Below are 16237 nucleotides of genomic sequence, written 5' to 3'. Positions count from 1 at the left end.
GTCGGGCTATTGTAGGAAGGAAAAATATATGTCAATGCTTTTGCATTCTTTCAGAAATGTAGCTGGGTAATTATGTCATTGGCATCGGTGAGCCACTGTCAATATGTGACATATTGAAATCGCGTTTGAATTTGCGCTTGTTTTTTTGCTTTCACTTTGCAATGACAGCACTGATCTGTGAGTGATGATAATTTGTGCACCAATTCCTCTGACATCGTCTTATTAATTGGTAGCTTACTATGCAAACATGACAAGTGAAATCTCCCGCAGCAAGCTTAAACATGTGAGAGGTTGATCGCGCAGAGAATCGCTGAGCTTATGTGAGTGCGCGTGTAAAAGCAGCAGGATATATATTTGACTACGATGACCTTCACAGACAGATATATATTTTAGTTCTGCTGAGCCAAATAAGACAGGTCAGGGCGAAGAAGTGACAGCCAAAGAAAAGCTTACCACAAAACGGAGAAGTTATGACAAATCAGACTATAAGGCAAAAAGAAAGTGCAGCTTTATGGTTTCATGGACAAAAGAATTTCTGTGGCTGCAATATGACGAGCTATATAACCAGGGCTGCACATAAGTGGTCCGCAGGTGCGCATTCGCTGTCAAAATAAAAAACACGCACAAGGGTTAGGGTTAAATTTAAAAACTGTACTTTTGAGTTAAAATATATATTTATAATTTTAATAAATGACAAATTAAAAAGGCATGAACATTTTTTTTGTATCGAAAAAATATCGAACCGTGACACCAAAGTATCGAACCGAACCGAACCGTGAATTTTGTGTATCGTTGCACCCCTACCTTTTACATATCCAAAAGAAGACAGGCAGCAGATCTGTTAAATAAACCAAATCCACCACCGTCACCTCCGCCTGTCAGACCTGACAAGGACTGAGAGGAGAGCATGTTTAAGTGGAAACCAGTCAGTGGATAAGTGTGTGTGTTGTGTTTTAGTCATGTAGGTGAGCAAAGAAGGCAAACACAGAGAGTTGACTGTGACCTTTTACTGTCACAGCTTTCTCAGTGTCACATGTTCCAGCTGTTGTTTCTCACATTGATCTGTGGCTGCTTTGGGGGAATCAGAGCCTCACCTTTGAGCAGGGGCAGCGGGGTGAGCTCCACCTGGGAGCTCTGGTAGCGGAACTGAGAGGAGCTGTGGGACCTCCTCTGTCGGGCCCTGCGCATGGACCTTCGTGGGAAGCCATCCACCTTCTCCGCGGACGGCACCGAGAAGCTGGTGGTCGGCGAGGACGGGCTGGACGGAGGCAGCTTGGTCGTCTCCATGATGGCTGGAGGTGGAGGTGGTGTGGATGCTTTTGCGAGTGAGTGTGTAACGAGGGGGAATGTTTATTAAGAGGATGTAAGGCTGAATAAAGCAGAGGATGAGGGTGGAGGGGGGAGTGGGTGGCTATCTGAATCACAGATGGATTATCAACTGATCAGAATAAAAAAAAAAAGCGGCTCCAGGGGTGGTGGTGGTGGAGGAGGAGGAGGGAGGAGGAGGAGAGGGGTGAGAGATAGAAAGTATGGATGGGGGAGAAAGGTGCAGAGGCGGAGGAGAGGTGAGGAGAGGTGAGAGAGAGCTAGATTTTCTAGGGGTCCAGTCACGTGCTGCGCGCCTCGTTGTCTCTATCAGAGCCGGACTGGAAATGGCATCTTCGTCATCGTCATCATCATCCTCGAAGCTTCAGCTTTTCACACACAGATGAAAAGAATCGCTTGTGTATCATCGCCGTGCAGGAGTAGCTTGGAACAGCTACCAGATGATGCTCAGACAGGCGCGTCTCCTCCTCACACACACACAGACACACACACGCCTCTGCTGCTGCTGCTGCTGTATTGGCGTCACACACCGCCTAAGTCATCAGCCTGGATTTGGATGTTTATTTGCTGTATGATATCAAGCAGCTGAGCTCCTGATAGGCTTAAAAAATAAAGACAAAAAGCACCTCCTGTTTATCCGGATCAGACGCAAACAAACGCCCTCCGTGCCACTTCACAGCTTCTTCTCCTCGATTTTTTTTATCAATAAAAATCAGTGCTCGGTCCTGGCGGTGAATGATGATATCATAAAATCATCAATCTGGGCCCACTTCAGCTGCGGCATCACTGTTGTCCTCCTGCCTCGTTTCCCCCCCTCTGTAATGGGTCCTTCTTTAAACCGTTAAAACCTGATATTTCTTTTTTTTTTCTTTGATTTCTTTGAAGGCTAAAGATGTTATAGTCCACTCAGCCTCCTCCTCCTCCTGCCTTCCTTCAACCGTATCAGGGCGGGGAAACAAGCGGTCCCTCACCGCACCGACATGTGCAGGTCCTCCGATGTAACGGCGAGCCCCGCAGCTCCGCTCGGCGTCTCCCTCCGCGGTCAGAGGACAGGGAAAAAAGGTAAACGAAAGAAAAAAGAGGCCGCTCCTCCGCGCAGGGGCAGCCGGCAGAGGAAAAGCTGAAGGCCTGTGTTATACAATAGCAAAACCGTCTGCGTCTGACACACTGACGCGGTTTTTTTTTTTTTTTTTTTCCTCCTGTACCCCCTTCTCCGTTCCCGTTATCCGGTTGTCCTACAGCGACTCAATGAGCTGCGTCAACATGCACGCGATGAGTCGGAAACATACCGGAAATGAAGCTTCATGACTTTCAAAATAAAATAGGCTACCTGTGCAAGCGTGTGTCTGGATTGCGGAAATCAAGCCCCTTTTCATAGACTGTACATAAAAGATGATAGTAGACAAACTGACGTCACTTTTTGTCAGTGACGTTTCCTATTCTATATCAGCAGCTACTTGAAAATCACAAAAGAATAAAGAGTAACAATAATAATGGCCAATAAGGCCAGTACACCAGCGCCGCAACATCATCACACAGTCACTTTTATTAATGCTCGCCGTTAAGGTGCTTTGAGACTCTGCAGCATCCAGTAGTATTATTTTGCTATTTCCATATAGTTGTGTATGTTGTACCGGTGCACGCTACAAGAAGTACAAGTGCACTTGTTGCCAAATGCAGTGATCTGATTGGTTAAATCTGTGTGTCTGGATCTGGAAATTGAGCTTTGTTCAAAAATTAAATGCTGCAAATTCATCCAGCAAAATTACTCGGTCAGTGTGAACGGCTGTATTAATGATAAGTGAATCCCAAAAATCTTTTTGATTAACGATATATTTTCACAAAACTTTTCTAAATGCCTTAACTGTGACCATAATTTATAAAATGAACGTCACCCTTTAATAAATAAGACTGGAAACTAGTGGCCTTGACCTCTAGTCCCTGGTCCCAGGTAATTCTAAACAACTGTACTTCTGCTTTACAACCAGAGGAGTAATTGTGAGAGCAATTGTGGCTTAACTTTTCAGACCTAAAAGCTGTTTTAGCCTGTGAGGGTTACTGGTGGAGCCTAAGGGCTTCTGTGTAGTCACAAAAAAGGAAACTTCAGAGATCTAAATAGATTTTAATACGGCAACCCCTTAAGACAGCTCCTCAGGATCATCATGGATGTCAATAAGCCTGGTTACTTTGGTAACTGCAGTGCTATTGGACTGAAGCATTAACGTGCAGGTAGAGATGAAAGCAAGGTTGAAAGTCTCTTTTTGATTTCTCTAGTTCAGTCTAGACAACAACAGCAAGATGTACCAAATAAAAACTGAGCTCAGGAATTCTTTCTTTATAAGTATAATGGATGCGCAGAAAGAACTTCTTACTCGTTCTGTTCTACACAGATACTTTCATGGTTAACAGAGAAAATCCAACATGTTTAACTTCTTTTCGTGTACAGGCACTAAGCACTAAGGCGGTCAGCTATGATGAATCTTCTCTGGCATTTTTCACTGCGGAGTACAGGCTCAGCCAGCAAAAAAATAAAAATAAAAAATAAAGATTTTATTTTGAAAGCGCTGAGCAGATGCTGCCTCGTCTCACTCTCCGCGTCTTGACGCAGGTTCCTCAGCCTTGAGGTGGTGCAAGGAGAGAGAGGAGTGAGCTGCGGATGACGCTATATGATGGAGTTATTTATTTATTTGCCTTTATTTACGCGTGGCCGGCCCTGGCTTTTTAAAGCCGCTCGATTATAAGCAGGTGTTTCATCGGCGTTCCTGCTCTTGCCGCACCACCTTTGGCTTTCTCACTGCCGTTTCATCCAGTAAAGAAATATCCCCTCCTATCCTCCATCAGTGCACCGCTTTGACGCTCACCGCCTCCCCCCCATTCCTCCCCCTCCCTTTTCCCCCATTTTGCTCTCCTCCTATTTGAGGTGAAGCTGGCTTTGAGGATCAAGTCCCATCCATTGTTCTTCAGCCCGCTCAGCCACTTGCTCGCGCTCACTCTCTCGTGTAAGCACACACGCACGTGCATTTAAAGGCGCATTTATCCGCGCCTTTCATCTGTTTCTCAAAGTCACACACACACTGATTTTCTCCCCATAAACACACACAAGCCTATTTTATCTCATAGAGACTACAGTGCAGTAAGTGCTGTAACTGCGCATGCGTCCTTTGCTTTACATTACACCCTTGTCCCCTATGTGGTGTATCAGGTGAGTTCACCCAGTCATCTTCCGGGATAAAGACACACACACAGAGTTTACAGTGTGGGTCAGGGCAGCATTGATGCTCTGCTTTACATTTGCTATCAGGGAGGCTGTGGTGCTGCTAGAGACGCGCGCTGGTTAACCGACATTCAACAGCATTTTGGAGCTTTTTATTAGAGCAGTCTACAGTTGTTAGCTGTGCACAGTGGGCATTGTGGAGTCTGTTGGGGCCCCTCCAACCAGCATTCATCACCATTATGTTATGAGTAGTCTGACAGCACCAACAGCAGTCCTCTAAAACAACAAGGAAAACATTACTACAGCAGAGACCTTGTTTATTTTAGCAACAGTGACCAAGACCAGGTTGTCTGGTTATGCAGTGTTAATACTATAGAGTGCTGTGCAAAAGTAACTCCTCATTCTGTTATGCTTTGACAGAAACAAGAGGAATAGATGCACTGGTTTACTGAAAGGTTTGCAAACATATGAGGATATAAATACCAAAAATAGAGTTTGTACAGTTATTGAAAGTCACAGCCTGAACTCTCTTAGGCAGCTTTCTCGACATTATTTTCAGTAATCTTCAGGAAAAGTTCTCCAGGCTTCTTGAAGGACATTCAAAGCTCTTCTTTGGATGTTGACTGCCTTTTGTTTTATCGCAGTGAGACTATTTCTGTCGAGGCTTCTGTGAACAAGTGGATCCGTTGAAGGTCCAGATGCCACTGCATAGTTTAAGGTTTCTCAGCCCTCAGGGCACTACCAGGCACCCGGTGCCCCGAGCAGTCATCTGCCTTGCCTGGTGTCAAGAAGCACATCCAGCTATATATTACAGAATTTGCATAATTCTGCTAATAGACCCCAAACAAATATTCATATGTTGTGTAACAGCATATGAATGAGTGAGCTGAACTGCTTGAAAATTGTACTGTATTATAAAATAAAAAAAATTTAAAACTCAATCAGGACAGTATTTTTTTAAAAGCATAAAACCGATTTTAATATAATTTTTATTATTAGTTTCCTTGTTCAATATATTATTTGATCCATGATAAATACAAATACTACAAAGCCCCACAACTGCCATATGCACAAATATACAGGTATACCATATAGGCTGAATAGCAAATATATAAAATAAAAATAATAATTAAATGAAAGGATCGCTTGGAAAAAACACTTTTTTCAGCAGCAGTTTCTTTAAAAGACATTAATCCACCTCCTGGTTCACAGGGTCAAACCACTTGAAATGAGCACAAAAAATGTACTAAAACATAAATTGTGTTAAATTGTCAGTTTGGACCAACAATTTTATATTTTTTATGGAAAGCAAGAGCTGCATCAAATATAGCATCTGATTTATAGAAAGATTTTTTAAAATTACAAATGAATTAAAATTACAGGGTAATTATTGCTCCCAATCCACCTGAAAAATAATGGGTGAAAACCATTACTCCATGCACAGCATACTTGTGTGCACCCCCCATCACCCACCCCTTGACATCCAAAAATTATTTTTATTTCTACGTCATCTATAATTATCCTTTTGGGCTCTATGAACAAACATAAAATGAATAACTTCAGCAACAACAGCTGCAGGTCCGTCTTCAACCTTTTAAAGTTTTCGTGGGTTTACATCATCCTGATGTCTACATCATCAGTGAGATATGTTCCTTCTGATTCATTTATGAGGGATAAATTGCAAAAATATGCAGGGTGCAAATTAATAGTTAAATTTTTTTTTGTTTAAATGTCGTTAAAAGGTTCAATAAACACTCCATTTTCAATAAAGTTTGAATTTTTAGGTAATCGTTTCACAGTTCAGGCTTTGAAGGGTTAACCAGTCAACGGTTATACATAAGAGGTTATTTATTCTCATAGTGTGCTTCTACATGGAAGTCATGCTTGTATAAGCAAGTCATAAGAGTGCGTGACAAAAAAAACAGACCAAACAAACACTAACACGTTCCTATACAAGACTTTAAAATGTTATAAACATGATCTGACTCGACCATTGTCAATGAGCTACACTGTTAGAGAGTTAGCTCCATCCGGTCGTTAAGTGATGACGCGACGAATCCTACTTCCGGGCCTAAAGTAGTCTGCGTTTAATATGGCTTTTGTGTTGTTAACATGTTTAATGTTTTGTATTTTCTTCTATTTAATCTCAAAAAGCTCCTAAAACAGTCAGTGATCACTGTTGACCTCCCTCGGCTTTTATTACCGCTAATCGTTTATTTAAGCTCAGTTTTTAAAACCTTAGGATGTAACTACAGCCCAGCCCATGCAGCAGTATATGAATGACTAACCTCGTATTGTGGATGGATTATCTCAGTTGTTCTCCTGGCTGAAGTTTGGTCCTTTTACAGCACCCTGCCATGCGATTACATTTGTTCCTGACCACCGACAACACTCACGGTAACTTTTATCGAGTGGAAAAAAAGTTAGCTTGTTCATATTATGCTAACATAGCTGTGTCGCTAGCGGTCACGTAGCACATCATTATATAGCAGCTAGCCAAACTTCAGTAACCCTACAAACGTCACTGCTGTTTAGTTTTCTGTCTTCATTTATGTTGGAAGTGATAATAGAGCTGTACGTTTTAATTTGTTTCCAAAACCCCGCAGTCAGGACATGCTATATTGTATTTAGATAGAAGCTAGCGAGCTAACTTCCTGCTAACTTCTAACTCCGTTAAATGTCATAAATTCCGTTTTCATGGATGCCTGGATGTTAAACTCAATTGTTACACCTGGTAGAGCAGAACGCTGATCATTTTATTAAAGATGAAAGACTTTAGACAGTTTTTCAACTCTCAGTAATGCCATAGTGATCGTTTGATATATGGACCTGCAGCGGAGTTTAGGCCCAGACACGGCTAGTGACGTCAGACTGAACAACCGGATTATTAGCTCTGATAGCTGGGATCACTACATTCTAATGCAACCTTGTAATAAAGCAGCCCTTCACAGTGGCTCACAGGGAATTTAGAAGGCCAGCGATCCCACTGTACTGTACCAATTTCATGAAAGTGGCTGATTTCACTTTAAGATTTAAATATCAATTAGCAGCAGTAGCAGAATATGTGCTGAGAATGTGTGTCTTCAATTAAGATTAAGGTACATAAATAAAAAGAAGAAGAAAGTGAGTAAGGATGTGTTGTTAACTTTGGCACTGCCCTGTGTTTGTATTGCAGCTTAGAAGGAAATTTATTCTGGTAACCTTTCCGTGAAGTTGCAAGGAAGTGAGAGGACCACTCCACCCAATCTAAAATTAAAAGTTACAAGTTTCACCATGTTGACTCAGTTTTACTATGTCTCCTTTTTCATGATTTAGGAAAGAGCGGTGCCTGCAAATGATTACTGACTGTGGAAAAAGACACTGGAATTTATTGCGTTCGTTCTTGAAATTAGAGATTTCTGCTCAAAGACCCTCAAAGTTCGGGAGGCATTTTTATGCCACTTACTAATAAGCGCAGACATAAAGATTACTTTAGTCTCAGAGAGGATGAGATAACCTGTGACGCTGGAGGTACAAATACATGAGAATCTAGTCAGCTACTGGTTGCATTCTGGAAACCGCAGGGTTCAGATTGACAATTTTTCTGTGACCAAACCAAATGGAAGCTCAATCATGAAATCGCTGCATTTTCGTAACAGAAAGCTCAATAAATAAGTAGCATCTGGTATGAATATGAAATATGACAGAAGACATTCAGTCTTTGGTTTGTTACTAGCTTGAGTCCAGAGGTCATCTCCTCACAACACATGAATCAAAATGACTTTTCTGTAGCGCTACTGGTTATTATTCCCACTTATGAGCCAGTCGAAAAAATCACAAAGTTCAAGTTCCTTTGAGGGAACCCCTGGTTGTGGCGCCAATGGCGGAGGTTCAGACGGAGCCCTATCGAAGCTGCTGGAGGTAGCTTGAGATATATCAAGTGGACCGGGGACAGTGAGCAGGGAGAGCAGAGACACACTGTTTGATGTATTGTCTTGATCATAACTCTGCTTTGAGGAAAAAGAAGGCATGGGTGATGGCTCCAAACCTGAAACGGCTGGAGCTAAAAGAGAAGGAGGAAGAGGATTTTGAAGAGGTGATGGTAAAAAAGTAGACGGTGAAACTGAACTGCTTGGGTTTCCACTAAAGCGACATGGAGGCATTTGGGGCACGCAACCCGGTGCTACTACACCCGCACTTCCAGCCTCTAAATGGGAATAAGGGGGTGTAGCGTCAGCTGTAGCATTTAGAAAAGATGTTTTCTCCTTAAAAAATCCGTCCACTGTGTAACCCATTTCACAGAGGGTGTCTTGCTCCAGCGTGGGCTGCGCAGCTGTGGAGAGCACACCGGAGGGAACGGGGTTTGAAATAAGACCGTCACAGATGGGTATACCATTTGTTGTGCTTGAGGTCATTATAGGTTCTTTGCTAAATAAAGAGTGCGGAGCTGTGTATGTGGTGAAAGATGCTGAATAGGGAACTGTCACTGGGCTGGAGGAAGAGGAAGAGGAGGAATTGAAGAGCTTAGGTGAAGAATGAGCAGAGGAGGCTAATGTTGTGTTAGCTGGAGGAGAGACATGGTTTCTTTTGACGCAGTCAAGGCTCTGAAGTCCCAGGCTGGAGGTCAGAGAGAAGGGGAGCGCAGAGGAAGCAGCCACGGTGGAGTCCGAGGCCTCGGCGATTCCGTGATGGTTGGAGCTGGTCTGACAGTCAGCTGAAGAAGAACCCGCAAGGCTGGAGGGGAGGCGGCAGTAAGGTTCGTGACGCTCCAGCGACGTCGTTAACAGGTGCAGCTCCTTTTTCAATGCAGCGATCTCCTTATGAAGAGCCGAGTTCGAGTGCTCAAGACTCTGGAGTTCCTGAGGAGACAGAGGGCAAAGGGGAATAGGAAGCGATTAAATAAGGGGGTGGGGGAAAAAAGACAAAGCGGAGGGATCAATAGTAAAGAAGAAAAGTCAGGTATATCTTTATTATCCCTAACTGAGGCGCTCACCAGCCATAAAAACTTATTACAGACATACATCAAAGGACAAACAATGAACGCAATCACATGCCACCCACATAATATCACACCAAGCCTGTGCTGCGCAGTAATAAAACGACACAGCGAAACAATCTTAATGACGCTCCTTTAAGGCTCCGAGAGTGTGCAGCAATAGAAAGCACAAGAGGCATGAAGTGTGGCCAACGCCAGAACCCCAAAGGAGAACTGAAATATTGCTCCTAAGTGATAGCGCTGCAAGATCAGCATGAAACGAGTGGGTAGGCGGTGGAGAGAGAACAAAAAGTGATTCCTTGCTGATAAGTGCAGACTAATGCATGGGACCAATTAGGAAAATTTTGAATTGAAATGTGGCAAAAAGCTTTCTCAATAAACGTGCCTTTTTGGAGCATTTACAACGGTTTTCTTTACATTTAGCGGTAAACTTAAAGCACTTTCGAGATGCTCTTCCTTTTTTTAGTGGTCATATATACATACTATTACATTGGTGGCCATAGTTTCAAATACATACAACTAATGAACTCAGTCTTTAACAATAAAATTCACTGTTTTTGACTGTTTTTTTCTACTCTTGGATCTGCCGGGGATATGCCTAATATAGTCATCTCGGACAGACTGTGGCTGAAGCCCCATCACCTGCTGCTCAAACCTTCGAGTCGCAAAGAGCAGATAATAATAAGAAATCTGAGTCAGACCTCAGTAAGTTAGGCCTAGAGATCAGCTGATGACCCTCAGTAACCCCCGTTCACTATAGGGGGAAAATAAATGTATATTCCACGACCACCTCTTCGGCTTTGGCTGCTAGCAGAGTCGCCGGTAGTTTGCACAGAAGGCTCCAACTCCTGCAAACACTCGCTAGCTAACCACCAGCCGGCCGATAAACTTGAAACAGTGCGGCGTAAACAAGAAGCAAACAAGAACAAAGACCTTCAAAGTAAAAGTTGTACCTCATCTCTAAAACCAACACACGTTAAAAGGCACAACTTCTTGGCGATGAAGGCAAAGGTTCTCTGTTTTTAGCTGAGGTCACACTTCTTCCCAAATTTCACTACTGCCACAGACAACTCAGCGTCTTCCATAAAAACTAGAGGCCATCTCTGACTAACCAAAGCAAACACAGGGTGATAACACTGACGAAAGGCAATTTCGCCTTAAGGCGATGCCTAAAGTGGGCCGGAACAATCCGGAGCAGCATTCCAGCTCATTCAGTAAAGTACAGAGTAGTTAAATGTGATTGGCAGATTTGACTAATGCATAATGACTAATGATTTCATTTGCAGCCTGCTTTCAGCTGACAGCATGGAGATATCTGCTTAGTTTCCAAAAAAAATGTAGTTCCTAAGAACAGAAGAAAAAGGAGGTCAGCATACAACAGCCTCAAAGATATGAGTGAACAGAGAACAGGAGAAGAAGATGATAAACTGTTTTCAAAGTTAAGAACTTTTCAGCAAGGGACATTTGATAAAATGGAAATCTTACTTGCAGTACTTGAATCTACACATGATTTACTGCTAATCATACTATTTTATCTATATATTGCAAAACTGTGAAGGTTGCATGAAAATAGTAGTCATTGTGGTGCAAGTTACGGTGGCAGAGCCTGCACACACACACACAGGATATGCCTAAGATTTAACTAAGGATTATTTTGAACTGTGACCCATTCAAATCTACTCTAATGAGCCGTCACTTCAGCACAGCTAACATTCGTCTACTTTTAACATTAAAGTGTAAACTTGACAGTTGCCCTGAAGAAGAGTCAGAGCTGTGCTATGCAGTTGTGAGTCACGGTCTCCGTCCCATTAAACTGTAAGCTGCTGACACAACTTTGAGTTTTTAACAAGTTCGAGTGGCTTGAGGCAACGACACTTCCCAGAACTTCAAGTGAAGCACACACACACGCAGCAGAACTGAAAGAGAAGGAAAGAGGGAAAGCGAAAGTGCGAGTTCCCGACACAAAAAAAGACACGCACACACATTCACACCCATTCATAAATTTGGTACACGCAGACATATTGAGCAGGTTACAACAGGTAGGATGTAATCTAAAAGGAAAATAGAGCTTAGTGGTAGTAAAAGAGCACGAGCTCGGGTGCAGCACAGCAAACCGGTGGTTTTGTTTTCTCTTTGTCAGAATGAGAGTAATTAAACACATTTATGAGCGTGAACCGACGGACGAATCAGATTAGTGACATGACAGGAGAACAAATGCTTCTTTTTACTGCACAGAAACCTGAATTTGTACAACTCAACCTGTTGGTTAAATAGGACTCTGTGGCTTAGGCTCATCCTCATGTCCACTCATACTTTTTTGGAATTGGAAATGGCAAATTTGTTTAAGATAGTATTAGGAAAAAAATTGACCTAGGCTAAAGAAAATTGTACAGAAATATATATACATATGAAGCATAATTATCAAATTATCAAACGAAACTGCAGATCTCATGTGATGGGAGAAATTTTAAAACTATGAGCCAAGTAATCTGGCTGGAATACAGAAGTGCAAAGTTTAGCAAGATAAGACAAGAGGAACCTATTAAAGGTCTCACAAACAACCAAAGCAGGTGACCAGCGAAGTGAACGCAACACAGGAAGCGTGCTAAGATGCGGCATTCCCACCGTGCTTAAAGATGCACATCAACAGATTAACTGTATGTACAACTGTGTGCCACTGCTTATCAAAATCACCAGCATATGACGATGCACAATAACTTAGTTCCATTTAGCTCTTCATGTAACTAGTAGCTAACATTATTTCAGTATTTTAGAGAACACCACCACCTGAATACTTTCTGCTTCAATGGATGGGTTTCAAATCACAGTAAGAAATCTTGAACACCACATTTTTACAATAACCCTTCATAACTGTAATGCATGTATGACCTTGAAACAGTTTTCAGGGCTACGTGCTGTTAGGCTTGTGTGTAAGCATGCGGTCATCAAAGATACTTTAGAAATCTGACTGAGTGCTCTGGGAAGCGTGTCCGTGTGTGCGGATGTGTACCCTGACCTGTGGAATTTGCACCCGCCCCCCAGGGGAGAAAAAAAAGACAGGCAAGTACAGATTGAAAACAAATGCGTCTGTGTGTGTGCGTGTGTATATGTGTGTGTGGATGGCAGACAGGAAAGGGAGGGCTGATAGGGAGGGCAAAGCAGAGGGAGTGAAAGTCCTTCTCCTAAAGCAGGCTATTTACAAGAAACGCCTGCAAGCATGCTGCCAGATTACACAATACGCACGCGCGTGCACACGCACACATACACACACTGCTCATCAAACAGGCTGTGTGTGAAAAGGAGACAGAAAGTGACAGAGTCAGAGGATGACAATGGAAGGAAGCAGAGGGGGAAAGGAGTCAGACCTCATGAAGTTCATCTGCTCTCTCTGTCTGTTTTCTGCGGCTCTTCCTCGCTGCATCCCTGTTCTTCTCCCGTCTTTTTGGCCCTCTGGGTCCCATCTGTTGTCCCCCTCTTTCTCTCTCCTGCCAAAACAACAACAGAATTAAGGAGAAATATCTGGGGTTAATTAGACCGCACAGTGACACAGTGGGCGTTCAAGTATGCACTTCTATTTTGACTTTGGCTTTCTTCTTTTTAAAGGGCGTGTATCGATTTCATTTCGATACCGCGTTTTTGTTTTAAAGGTATAACATGACTTACAAGGTCATGAGACAAACCAATCACATGAGACAGTGCGTGTGGCCCTTCAAAATAAAGCGGGTCAATAATACGTGAAGTGCTTTGATGCAGCGCGTGATGCGAAGCAAAGGCGAGGGCTGACAAACCATATGACAAATAACAAGGAAGATTCTTTTTATTGCACACAATAATTCAGGTCTTTATTAGACTACACCTTCCATTCATTTCGTGAGTTCAATTTTCACTCAGCACAGCTGTTGCTGACTGTTCTACAGGCAGTATGTACAATCTGTGTATACTTTGCAAACACACACACGATAACTGCAGTAAATAACCTGAGCCGGACGTGAACTGAGGGTTCAGGGCACCAGAGGTGGAAGACCAATACTCAGTTTAAAAACTAATAACAATAATGATAATTAAGGTACTAATAATTTAAATGAAATTTAAATAAATCACTTATTTTACAAACAGATCTGTTTGGAGGGCTTAAAGTGGATCTGAGTTGATAAATAGTGGTTTTAGAGGCAGTGGATGATGATTATAACTAGCATGACTAATAATTAATACTATATATTACTATATATTGCTGTATATTACTATACAATAATGATAATAATTATAACTTTAGCTTTAATAATATATCATTTTTATTTACAGTGTAAAAAGGAAAAAAGCCAGAGGTTCATTAATCAGAAGAGGATCTGACTCAATATAAACAGTGAATGGGTGTTATACCTGTTGTAGCCCATAATTATAACCAATATCGGTGTGAATTTCACATCACATAAGTTTACTCTTAGCATCAACAGCGTGAAAAGGTCCATAGGATGACCTGAATACGGGGATTTGATGATCGAGTCAAGAGACGAGAAAGAGGAACTTACCGATCCTGCAGTACTGCTGGGGCTGGCGGACTCGGACCCGGAGTCCATGTATAACGGGGACATCTTGACCCACGCTCCTGCAGCAGACTGGCTCACCTGTCGGCTGGTCGCCTGCGGCAGCACGAGGCTTTCACCTGTCTTGGACCATGAGTGCAGCAGGGGAAGCCGTATCCATTCATACGCGATTATCGGGATATCAGGACAGAGCAGGTAATGCTGGGACCTGTTGCCGTGCTACAGACTAACATCGGATGTGTTGCTTGGTGACTGTGTGGCGCTGACTGAGGCGCTCAGTCGCTTTATCTGATGACTTATGAGTTCCGCAGGTCTGGCAACAGATGATGCAACATGATGCTGCGGTTCTCTTTCTCTTTCGGTTTCTCTTTATTTTAAACTGACCCGTTGCCTTGCAAAGCTGGAGGGGGTGGGCGTGCTGCTTTCAGGTGCAGCATGTTAGTTTCACTCCCCACACGTGCTTACAAAGTGCATTCGATTTATCTCTCACACGCGCACATTGTTGTGCAGCTTCACGTCACGCAGTAAATCCGTGTTTTTCTGCTAACATCTCTGACATGTTAGCGTCACACTTTTAAGGTCCGGATTGTGAAAAGACCAACGTGTGAAATCCTAATTTCCGACAGCACGTGAATGCGTTATTTTAAATGGCTGGGGAAAGTTTCACAGGGGCAGGAAGCGCTCGGGTCTGCTGACCATATATAGACTAAGGTGTCTCCTTCCCCACGTGCAGGGAATTTCTAAAGCGGATTGCCAGGAAATTGCTGTCCAAGCCTCCAGAAACAAGCCAGCGCTTGGAAGAGTTCTCGGCAGAAAATGATGTAACTTTCCACAGAAACATTTGAGCTCTGATGGCTTCAGGTCTTCTAAGCCGAGAAGAACATGGCTAACTCATGGGATTTTCAGAGATACCTGATCCAGCCTGTAGGCTGAAGGGTTTGTTTGTTTTGTCTGCATGTCATTGCACATGTGTATAGTGACAATAAAATGCATTCTATTCTATTTTCTTTCTCTCCTTTAAACTTAGCTTAATATTAGAAGCTGCCCTTATTTACTTTTTTACACTATTGTCTCAAATTTGAAATGTAACATTTTATCTCTGAGATGTCAAACATTTGGTCCGAGGACCAGACCAGACTCACCAAGGGATCCAATCCGGCTCACTGCAGGGCTTGAAGGGCTGGAAAGTTTAAAATACAACGCATCTGGGAAGTGTTCACAGCACTTCACTTGTTCTACTTTTTGCATTGTTACAGCCTTATTCCAAAATGAATACATTCATTTTTCTCACTTTGTAAATATGGGGTATTATGATTGGAAAAATTAATGTAATCCTTTTTTTTAGTGTAAGGCTGTAAAGTGACAAAATGTAGAACAAGACAAGTGCTCTAAATACATCCACTGTATGATATATTCGGTTTTTCCTAAAAAAAAACAAAAAAAAACAAACCAAAAACCCCCCCCAAATGCTGCTATTCCTGGTGTTAAAGAGTGAAAATGTTTTCCAGCTGAAGTGGTGAGGGAAAGTACCAACAAGGTAGGTGGTGTATCCTCTTGACAGGAAATTAGAAAGGGAAAGTTGGTGGCGAATTAAAGACATACGGGAAAGCATTTGAAGGAAGAGTCTAGAAAAAAAAAGAAAAAGACAAAAAAAAAGTGGGAAATGAACAAAGTGCAATGAAGAACTGAGAAGCTAAGTGTACAGCAAGAAAAAATGTTTAGAGTGCATTGAATTTGAGTCTCGGCAATAAAGGAAGGCGAAAATAACTTGTCAATTGGCTAGACAGAGATCGAGCTGGAACGGATGAGCAGCAGGTTGGGGTGATTAAGGATAGAGTTGGAAATGTGCTAATGAGTCAAGTCAGGGTGTTGACAAGTTGGAAGAAATACTTTTGAGGAACTGATGGGTGTAGAAAATGTAAGAGAGAGTAAGATGGGTGGAACATGGATAAGAAAGGATGAAGTGAGGGCAGCTATGAAGAGAATGAAGAGTGCAAAGGTGGTTCATCCAAATGACATACACAATCAAAGGTTTGGACACACCTTTCCATTTAATGGTTTTTCTTTATTTTTACTACTTTCTATATTGTAGATACATCAAATGTTATTAAGCAAGATATATGGAATTATGTAGCAAAGAAAACATTGATAAAAAGCTCTAAATATGTTTTATATTTT

General features: G+C 42.3%; 2 protein-coding genes across 3 annotated transcripts in view; both read right to left on the bottom strand.

Annotated features, from left to right (window-relative positions):
• Positions 1–2556, bottom strand: part of ppp2r5b (protein phosphatase 2, regulatory subunit B', beta) — a 49843-nt gene extending 47287 nt beyond the window's left edge. For both annotated transcript variants that reach the window (XM_080903550.1, XM_080903551.1), the window contains exon 1: positions 1095–2556. In XM_080903550.1, coding sequence (XP_080759676.1) covers positions 1095–1287 — 193 coding nt within the window. In that variant the 5' untranslated portion in view covers positions 1288–2556. The remainder of the gene's footprint in view (positions 1–1094) is intronic.
• A 2988-nt stretch (positions 2557–5544) lies between these two features.
• Positions 5545–15386, bottom strand: batf2 (basic leucine zipper ATF-like transcription factor 2). Its single transcript, XM_080894861.1, has 3 exons — positions 14045–15386; positions 12881–13000; positions 5545–9378 (listed from the first exon to the last, which is right to left on the bottom strand). The coding sequence occupies exons 1-3, from the start codon at positions 14105–14107 to the stop codon at positions 8314–8316; spliced, it is 1248 nt and encodes a 415-aa protein (XP_080750987.1). The 5' UTR covers positions 14108–15386; the 3' UTR covers positions 5545–8313.
• Between the last annotated feature and the right edge of the window lie 851 nt (positions 15387–16237).

This window comes from Rhamphochromis sp. 'chilingali' (assembly GCF_963969265.1).
Source record: "Rhamphochromis sp. 'chilingali' genome assembly, chromosome: 1".
NCBI classification, from domain to species: domain Eukaryota; kingdom Metazoa; phylum Chordata; class Actinopteri; order Cichliformes; family Cichlidae; genus Rhamphochromis; species Rhamphochromis sp. 'chilingali'.
Note: the sequence above shows the minus strand (reverse complement) of the source record. Positions and strands in the feature narration are given on the sequence as shown.

Excerpts from the sequence above, each read along its gene's own strand:
- batf2 (XM_080894861.1), bottom strand. The coding sequence starts at position 14,107 with ATGTCCCCGTTATACATGGACTCCGGGTCCGAGTCCGCCAGCCCCAGC. Across the intron at positions 13,001-14,044 it reads CCAGCAGTACTGCAGGATCG|GAGAGAGAAAGAGGGGGACA; the intron begins GTAAGTTCCTCT and ends TTGTTTTGGCAG. Across the intron at positions 9,379-12,880 it reads GAGCAGATGAACTTCATGAG|GAACTCCAGAGTCTTGAGCA; the intron begins GTCTGACTCCTT and ends CTGTCTCCTCAG.